The sequence below is a fragment of the Pseudoliparis swirei genome, chromosome 22, assembly GCF_029220125.1.
Source record: "Pseudoliparis swirei isolate HS2019 ecotype Mariana Trench chromosome 22, NWPU_hadal_v1, whole genome shotgun sequence".
Classification (NCBI taxonomy): Eukaryota; Metazoa; Chordata; class Actinopteri; order Perciformes; family Liparidae; genus Pseudoliparis; species Pseudoliparis swirei.
Genome location: NC_079409.1, coordinates 23,030,181 through 23,039,506, shown reverse-complemented (window position 1 = coordinate 23,039,506; position 9,326 = coordinate 23,030,181). Strand labels below are relative to the sequence as shown.

The following is a 9,326-nucleotide window of genomic DNA, read 5'->3' as shown; positions in this document are numbered from 1 at the left end:
TTCTTTAGACTATGTTCTATCCGATTTAAGCAGCTCTATGATCATTTTCCTTTTAGGTCCTTTAACCTTCTCTCTCTTAATCCCTATTCGTTCCTTGTTACTTATCTCTGTTTCTCTGACTATGCGCAATGTTATTTTAGCGATTAACTTTCCCGCGTCTTAACGTTAAAACAAATCAAAGGCCTTATTTTCGGATAACTGCACTTACTAATTAACACACCTTAATAACATTCGCTATTTTACCCCTCTATTACTTTACCCCGAAAAAACTTTTCCCTCTCAATTCAAACGCAACTTTTTCTCCCCGCACTCAAATATGCAGGAAAAATAAAAATATCGTTCGACACGGTGAAATTATTCTTGAACCACGGCTCACACACAGACTGCACTTTAATGAACCAGCATCTCAATGACGTCAGCAGATGCTCACCGTGTTTGTCGTCCCCGAGTATTCTCACACGTGACTGTTCGTAGACGCCACTTGTTGTATCTTTGCTCCTTGGGTTTCGCCGGCGCCGTTTGAATGAGGACTTGTTTGGAAAAGAAGTTTCGAGAAGACCCAGCACTCAAAGAACACGAAGTTTATTCTTTCAAAGTACAAAGTAAAACAGACGCTTCGTTCGAACGGCTGGGAATCCACGGGTCGTGTATCAGGAATTCAACGGAGATATGTGTGTTTACAGTTTATATAGACAAGAGACAGAGGGGAGGTCTCATGTTCGATTCTATAGGCTCCCCAAAGAATCCCCATAGCCCCCCTTCCTCTCCGGCACGTTGGCCACCAAATATGGATCTATGGCGCCGTTCCCTGCTGTGAACTGTCGCGCCAGCTTGATGACAAAAGAGCTTTTCCCTCCAAATATGCTTGAGGCCTTGTAGGCCTCAGATCTATAAACTAGCTGTATCTTTTAAGAGTAATATGAAAATACACGACACTATTCATTTCAGTTATGAAACCACAACAAAACATCACTCTACAACGGCTCTGCAGTTTAATCTTTTATTATTTCATTCAATGTGCATCTCTCATAATCGGGACATTCATATGATATATTGGAGCACGATGCAAGACGGCCGTCACCCCGGTGAAAACATCCACATGTGAGAAGAAATGATCCGATCCTGTTCATCCACACTGAGCTGGACCCGTTCTGTTCACAAAGCCCCGCGGACCGGCCAACCAGAGGCAGGGGGCGGGGCTTCAAAAACAAGACTTCACATCAAAGCACCGTAAACTAGAACGGGCACTCGGTAGAGCGCATACCTTCGCATATCACAAGATTGGGCATTGAATTATGAACATTTTGGCATTAGTTGCATGCCAATTGGATGAAAATTGACCGCGCTATGGTAAAAAGAATATTTTGACCTTTCCATGACCTTGACCTTGACCTTTTACCCGATCGATCCCAAAATCTAATCAACTGGTCCCCGGATAATAACCAATCATCCCACCAAATTTCATGCGATTCGGTTTAATACTTTTTGAGTTATGCGAGTAACACGCACGCACACATACAAATACACGGCGACGTTATTACCTTCCGCATTTTCAATGCGAAGGTAATAACGTCCATCACCCGGCGAGGTAGGAGCTCCTCCTTCATGCGGCGGAGGGCACGCGTCGGCAGAGCGGCCGCGTGACAACCGCGGCGATCCCTGATAAACAGAATGCAGTATAGACATAAAACACGTACGTGGCAGAGGGCCGTCCCACTGGGTGCTGAGAGAAGTTCAATGACACGTGGAACACAGAGGCGGCTCCTGGCTCCCCTCAGGGGCCACGTCTGGAAGCACACGATGCAAAGGCAGCGCGGCACTTTAAGATTACGCAATGTGCGACGAGAACAAGTCGTGGACACGTCTGGGGTTCGTTATGTTATCTGTGCCTCATTCAGGCACTCTGTTCTTTTATTTTGAAAGGGGTTTTGTCACGGCTCAATCGAACCAGTCAACAAGCGAAGCTCGCTCGCAGACTCGACGTCCGGAGCGAACACACGGACACCGGGTTCATCTTGAGGCTCTTCTTTGGGTTTCCATGAAGGCCTCATGATTGAAATTGAGGGCAGTAAAAAGCTCGGGCTGAAAAAATACAGCGCCTCGGCTAACGCTGCCGTACCTCCCACGACTCGCCGACCGTTCCTCTGTGGCCGGAGCTCTCAGTAGCAAGCGCGAACCAGGAATATGAAAACAAAGACAACCGTTATGATCGTTAGGGCCGAGAAGAGAAAGATGAGGCCGGCAAACACGGGGTTGGTCAGGGGGTGGATTTCTTTCACTTCAGACGGGATCATGTTGGACATCGTCAGCATGTAGCCCAAACTCCAACCGATGCTGGTTTTCTCGACCTGGAGAAAAGAGACAGGAAGAGACGGCCGTGTGAGGGGCGTGGCCTCAGCATCGTGCGTGCAGCCACTAAATCACCGCTGTCGTGCGTTTCTTGGGAAGTTGGGAATATGAAACTCTTGGCAAAGATGGGCGTGTCTGCTTTGTGCTTTCATCAGAAGGGATCTCGCCTGCAGACTCCCAGGCCCCTGAAGGCAGCGCAGCACACTGCCCTCTTGTTGGGGCCACTGACCATGAGAAGTGTCGCTAGACGTTGAGGAACGTTTCTCTTTGTGCTCGAGTCTAAAGGGTAACCGCATTGCAATCTGGAAACTACGGATGTCATGTGGGACTTCTTCATATCCTGCCTTTCTTTATGACTCATGACTGATAGATTGTGTCACAGACCAGGAATCCTCTTCTGTTGAGCGACTCCCATTGAGAGAGGCGCTCCATACCCTCAGGGCGGAACAGGAATACATTGCCGGCCTTTCATTCTGGCCTCAGCTTTTTGAATACCAGGCAAACATCTTGAATGGGTCTCCATGGGAGGCCTCATTCACACTTGTTCAACGCCTGTTCCTGGACATGACGACATATTGGCAGCTATAGCATCGCATCGGCATATACAGCTTGATTGCATATGGGTTTTTTAGTTTAGTGCAAGGCGATATGAACACAGGGAATAGAAAGAGTGAGTATGAACCGGCTTCATCGCCATGTGAAGGACGGCAGTGGGGGTGAGCCGGGTTTGGGAAAAAGGGCGTTTTGTTCTCTCCACCCACCTCTTTTTGGAAGACAATGTTTTTCCAGGTCTCTTTGTCAAACTTGTATCCATTCACCAGCATTAAGGAGACGTAGTGACCCGAATAACAGTAAGACTTCAGGTAATCATCAGAGATCATCTTCCTTTCCTCAGATGCCCTCAGCTGTAGGGGACAGAAACAGAGACACGCTGTGACGAGGAAGAGGAGCGATCCACGTGAATGAAGCTCAACACCAAACACCAGATATCCAGGCTGTCGTCGAGGTGACGACGCAACACTTTAACATAATGACAAGACGGAGACAAACGGGCAACGGACACATCTCTGCAGGAATATAAGGAAAGTGCTTTTTTTCCATCCTGTTTAAAATCTCCAGACAACTTTCTGATTATTATAGAACACCAATCCTAATATGTATTGTACGTGTAAACTGAATGCACCTATGTGTAGTCTTTTTTAACGGGAGCACCAACATTACATCAACAGAATGTTCTCACACAACCTGTCCGTCGTCTCACAACAGGTATTTCACTTGGGAGAACTTCTCTCTTCTGCTGAGTTGTCAGTCAGTAAAGTGATTGTGTGACGGGGTTGACCTTTAGTCCAGTTTGCTGCACCACTTGGTGAATATAAAGAACATATAAAGTCCTTTTCCCCCCTGCAGTTCTTCCTCATCCCAACATTGACTTTGCTTCTATTTGTTTTCTTCCTAAAATCTCCCTGTTCTCTTCTCCGCCTCCTTTCCAACCTATCCTTCTCCTCTTCTTTCCATCTGTACCCATTGGAAGAACTTACCACTGTCCAATGGGACTGGCAGAAGTTCTTCACGGTGTCGTAAAAGTTATCCAGATCTGACATTCCCTCAATCCCGAGCGCTCTCACGGTGTAGAAGAACCCCGCGTATGCCTGGCAGAAACAGAGGAGACACATCGTCAGTTCATCTTCATCTTCATCTTGTACGTGTCCTATTAGCACCGCGTGTTACCATAAAATCTCCTTCGACGGGCGGCTGCTCGATCCCGTCGAAGGAGCACTGGGGCGAGGAACACGTCTTGAAATCAAAGATGGACTTCACCAAGCGGCCGCACTCGTCGGAGCTGGAGGTTCCCACCATCAGGAGTTCTCGGTCGGGGTCGTAGTCCTTTGGCTTCTTTGTGCACTCGGTGTCGTAAATAGCCGAGGCCTTCATGGTGATGTTGTAACCTTCAGGATAGCAAGGGTTAAGAATGTAGGAGGGGTCGGATGATCCCTGGAATGTGAAGAGGAGGAGGAACATGTCACAGACATGGGAGGGAGGGGTGAGGACAGCGTTACTCACGCATGTCCAGACTCCATCATGACTCGTGGACTTGAATTGGAAGCTAACATGTGATAACAGGCCCAGAACATATTCTCTCTACATGGCATCTTCCAACAGATACAAGCTGCCAGAAACAATAAGAATGCATTTCTGGCAGATCAGCTTGACGACGTAGACCAGGGGCGTCAAACTCATTTTCACCGGGGGCCACATCGGCCTCATGGCGGCCCTCAAAGGGTCGTCACTAACGCGGTATCACTCTAACTACTCCACAACTTATTGTTAAATAACTGTCTTTGCATTTCTTTGAAGGAGCGTGAACAGACTGCAGTCCGCTGCAAACAAAATGACCTTCAAAATAAAAGCACAAGATTTTTTTCCTCCCTTTTTTAAGAACAGGCATCATATTTATTTCATGCCGTCGCGGGCCACATAAAATGACGTGGCGGGCCATGAGTTTGACACGTATGACGTAGACGATCAATATTCTTAATGACATCATGCATCCCGGACAGCAGTGTGCACTAATCAGTGGCTCACTGGGCCTTCATGGATGTGGGCTTGCACACGCACTCCCACCGCCGCGCTCACCCTCACGGCGTGAGGAAGATGTGGCTTTGCATGTCTTCTGAACACACACGCATGCAGAGGACGGAAAGAAAAGATGTGCACCTTCACTATTTTGTCCAGGATCCTCTTCCCAGCCTCATTTTTGCCGTAGCAGAGGAAACTGTGTGTGTAGACGTTGTACGGGTAGCCGTACAGCTTGACGTGCAGGTAGTCCGGTCCCTGGAGATCCTCCTGGACCGCGAAGGCAATCTGTGTGGACGCTCCCCCGAGGTCCATGGACCCGATGGTCTTTTCCCCTTTTGGGTGTGCGTAGATGTTCCAAAAGTGTTTCTACAAGTATAATGGGAAAGGTTATTCCATGATGAGCCATGTGACCTCCCTGGTGGTGGAGCAGCCTTCTTCTTCTTGTCTGTGAGGGAGAAGGACACGTGGACCGGCTTCTCACCGTGAGGAGGTTTTCCATGAGGTAGTTGACCGTGACCCAGCCGTACAGCCCTTCCTCCTGACCCGTGATGATGGAAGCGTTTTGGAAGCTGAAAGGCAGCGTCTTCAGGTATTCTCTGAGACTTCCCAGGATTTCATTGGACTTCTGTTCATCCTTCTCACTTCAAGCAAAGCAGAAGCAGCTCCATAATTACAGATGCTCCTTGAAACTGGAGTGGCGTCATGACAGTTATTTTGTTAAATACACATTGCATCTCAGGGCAAACACAATGTGTCACCAAGATGCAACCCAAATGTATATATACGTTTAAAACTAAGTTAAAGATACCCTGGGAATACAACTCTTTGAATATATATATTTTTACTAGAGATCTGTTTGTTGGACCAAATTTATGATTGACTGACGACGTTGGTGAAGTGTTGCATGGATGTTTTGTTTGTTTTGTTATCTTATTTATAATTATCTTCCTGCTTAAACATTTTTATTTGTGTTTCTTTATGGCCAGATGCATGGTTCATTTAAAAAAAATGCATTCTTATTTTTGGAGGTTGTATTTCTTGTTTAACTGTAAAAATACCAAAATAAAATATTAAGTATATAACAACAACAAAATACACATTACAAATTAGTTAGATAAGAACATTAATACCCCTCTTATGGTTGTACACTACAAAGCTAGAGGTAGCCAGGGGACGGTTAGCCTGGTGTAGACTGAGGGAGGAGGACTTAGAGGGCCTGATGGCTTCCATCATAAACACTCATCAACATGTCGTGCATTAATGGGGCTAAATGGTCTCGACTTCCTCACTGAAGACCGATTCTCGTAACACTTTCTTACTGCAGCAGTCTCATTCCAGCCGTCGCTCCCAGGAAGAGGAGCGTGCTCTGCTGCTTCTCAACAGGGATGGCTTTAGTGATGTTGAGCATGCATCCACGGAATCCATTCCACGAGGCTTCGTCCTTCTTCGGGTCGACTTGCATCTCTGAGATACCGGCACCTGTGGGTGACACGAGGCACAAACGCTCTTCTGAAAAAGCACCGGCACTGAAAACAAGAAATGTGAAGCGAGGGTTGAGGGAGTATTTCAGAATGTGCCCCGTGTACTTTGGCTTTTCTCTGCTTTACCACCGCTCCTCAATCAACTCCTACATTTACAGTTTAGAATCTTTTCAAGCTTTTTTTTTGTCATAAAAGACGACACAAATTACCCAAATCAAACCAAGAAAGGGAAATCGCATTTTGTAACCATGAAGGGAAGTTCACACGGCCAAGTGCGGCGCTGTTCCTTTAATTCTTTGCCGATTTAGTTTTCGGCGTTTTAAATCTTCCGTAGAGACTCGATGCATCGTGCCGGTTTCTTTGGAAGCTGCATCTTCCACTGCGGGACGCACTGTGACCACAACGCAACCGCCTCCAAAGATGATTAGAACTTTGAGTTCAACTTTGAAGTTTACTGCTGCGTGAGTAGTAATAAGAAGACACATTTGCACGTGCACGTACGTGCACATGTGTCTTCTTATTACTACATGCGTGCACTAAAATGCCCGCCGTGGCGCACCCTCTGCCGTCAACCACATAGATGCAATCATCACATGTTTTCCTGTGACACAGCAGAGCTGCGTTTGGCTCACCGGCCACCCGGCAGTTCATCCTCTCAGTCACAACTCCCGTTTGGTTCTGCTTCTCCCCCGGCCACTCGTACAGGTACACGTTGGAGCGCGACGAGCCCGAGTCGATCACGATGCCGTACTGCAGAGAGGGGTGCAGGAACAGATCGCCATGTCCCGGGGTCACGTTTGTTCCATCGGATTTCACTTGTTATATTGATGAGTACATTATTTAAGGCAAAGCTGATAACATGAGGATGAATTAAACGACAGCGAGGCCGCTGCGACCCTCACCACCTCTTCAACATCCCCAAGCTGACTGAAGCTTTCCACTTGACCCTGACCTCTGGTCAACGTCTCGCCCCACATCCTCAGCTGAAGTGTGTGTTTGTGATCCGCTGCGTGTGCATGTATGTATTCACCTCCAAGCCGTACTCTTTGAACCTCCAGGTGTCCTGGATGACCGCCACAGCAACAAGGGCAGCGATGCTGGCCAGAAGCAGCAGCAGCACTCCTGCGACGCGACACGTGGAGCCCATCGGACGCTTAGAAGCCATTTCCTGTTGGGGCAGAAAGAAGTGTTTCCCTAAAAGCATTTGAACTCTCAAAGTGATGACACGCGAAGAACAAGTTTGAAAAGTGATGAAGATCAATGTGAAGCAATGAGATGTAAAAAAAGAAGTTGGCAGGCAGCGTTAATAGTATTGATGTAGGAAGCAATGCTGCCCGGTTGAGGGAACACACAGGAGGCGCGTGAGGAGGGGATCGGCTGAAGAGTGGTTCTCAGGTTCTGAGAAACAAGTTCTCTTTTTTCTATCATGAACAATAATAAACACAGTGAGGTTCTGTAGTCCCACCATTTTTCCGATTGAATGTTTAAACTCAATGAACCGTCTGCATGAGATCGCTCCCACACACACCCACAGAGCAGGAGACCTGCCGATGAAGATGAATGGACCCGATTGGTGCCGAACCCTTTCTGACAGCTTTGAAGAAACAGCCAGAACCTTCAGCACAAACAACTGACACTGAGAAGGAACACACATGGCACCAATCTCCAGTAAATGGAATCAATAAACATGTCAGAAACTGTTTGAGTTTCTCACTCGGGGAGCTGAAGCAGCGCTTCATGCCAGTCCACCAGATGTGTGTGAATGGAGAGCGGCTCCGCCGGGTGAATAACTCACAGAACCAGGAAGTTGTTCTTTCTTTGAGCCGTTCGTGCAGCGGGAGGTCGGCCATGAAGCCGAGGTGGTGATGGGGAACGTGTGTCCGGCTGCAGCCGACCGGCAGCTCTGCTCCAACGGGTTTGTTGTGGAACCGTTGGAGCTTCTTTTACAGCTGGTAAAGCCCTCAGCGCACACCTGTCTCCTCCATCGTCAGCAACCAAACCACACGGACAACATGTGTTCTTCTTTTACATCACAGCTGTTAAGCGTTGCCACAGAAACCTCAGGTTACAACATGTCGGGAGAAGCTGCTCGACGAGCTGCGACTACAAGCGACGAGCGAGCCGCTCACATCGGGGCGGGAAGTCATCTTCATGTTGACCGGGTCAGAAGAAGGACTTCAAGATGAACATGAATTGCTCTCTGGCTCCACTGGCCCACGTCGTCCAGCTCTTACCACCCGGGTCCTGTCGGCTCCAGGAGGCTTAAACCATGTCAGCGACTTTCCATAATAATAATAATAATAATAAAGCACTTTTAGTAGTCGGAAGACTAGAAACGTGTCATACAAGTACAGCCCCTTTACCATTTAGGTGCAAAGCAACAATAAGTCTACTTCTATACGATATTAGATATGGATATTAGATTTTACACATATTCACTTCATGCAACACTCACAGTGTACACTATTCCATAAATGTGAGTTATCTACTGTACACAACACAAAAAAACAAGATAGACCACTCTGCCCCCCCTCCCCCCCCCCACACACACACACAAAAAGTAAAATAAATACACAGCGATAAAAAGTCTTAATTTGTTTTCACGCCAGTCAAACAGAGGAAGCAGCGCGTCTCGACTGACACACTGACAGGATCCCTTCAAGTATATCATGTTGTTTCATTAGCGTGTAGAGACCGGTCCTCATGAGCGGAACACGTCCGAATCATAAAACACATCGACTGACAGGGTGAGGCTCCTGTTACCTCTCTCACATGTACATGCATGAGAGAGAGGGAGAGCGAGCGAGAGAGAAGTGTACATTACCTTGGAGAGCTGGTTTGTAGATGCTAGTTGAGAGTGGGAGTGAGATGGCTCTGAAGAAGGGATGAGGAAACACAGCAGGACACAGGGGAGCAGCA

At 47.6% G+C, this 9,326-nt stretch overlaps 1 protein-coding gene across 2 annotated transcripts; it reads right to left on the bottom strand.

The window, feature by feature from the left end:
- Positions 1-566: 566 nt before the first annotated feature.
- Positions 567-9,302, bottom strand: LOC130213526 (ectonucleoside triphosphate diphosphohydrolase 3-like). Of its 2 annotated transcripts, none has more exons than XM_056445243.1 (11): positions 9,232-9,302; positions 8,203-8,443; positions 7,438-7,575; positions 7,040-7,157; positions 6,246-6,405; positions 5,408-5,567; positions 5,065-5,292; positions 4,078-4,341; positions 3,888-3,998; positions 3,111-3,254; positions 567-2,348 (listed from the first exon to the last, which is right to left on the bottom strand). In XM_056445243.1, the coding sequence occupies exons 3-11, from the start codon at positions 7,570-7,572 to the stop codon at positions 2,160-2,162; spliced, it is 1,509 nt and encodes a 502-aa protein (XP_056301218.1). In that variant the 5' UTR covers positions 7,573-7,575; positions 8,203-8,443; positions 9,232-9,302; the 3' UTR covers positions 567-2,159. The 2 variants fall into 2 exon arrangements, with proteins under 2 accessions (XP_056301218.1, XP_056301220.1); XM_056445245.1 differs by lacking the exon at positions 9,232-9,302 and adding an exon at positions 8,537-8,910.
- Positions 9,303-9,326: the final 24 nt, after the last annotated feature.

Bases quoted from the DNA above. Each gene is read 5' to 3' on its own strand.
- LOC130213526 (XM_056445243.1), bottom strand. From the start codon at position 7,572: ATGGCTTCTAAGCGTCCGATGGGCTCCACGTGTCGCGTCGCAGGAGTG. The intron at 7,158-7,437 runs GTGAATACATAC...CCCTCTCTGCAG, and splicing joins TCAAAGAGTACGGCTTGGAG to TACGGCATCGTGATCGACTC. The intron at 3,255-3,887 runs GTAAGTTCTTCC...TGTCCCCTACAG, and splicing joins GCCAGTCCCATTGGACAGTG to CTGAGGGCATCTGAGGAAAG.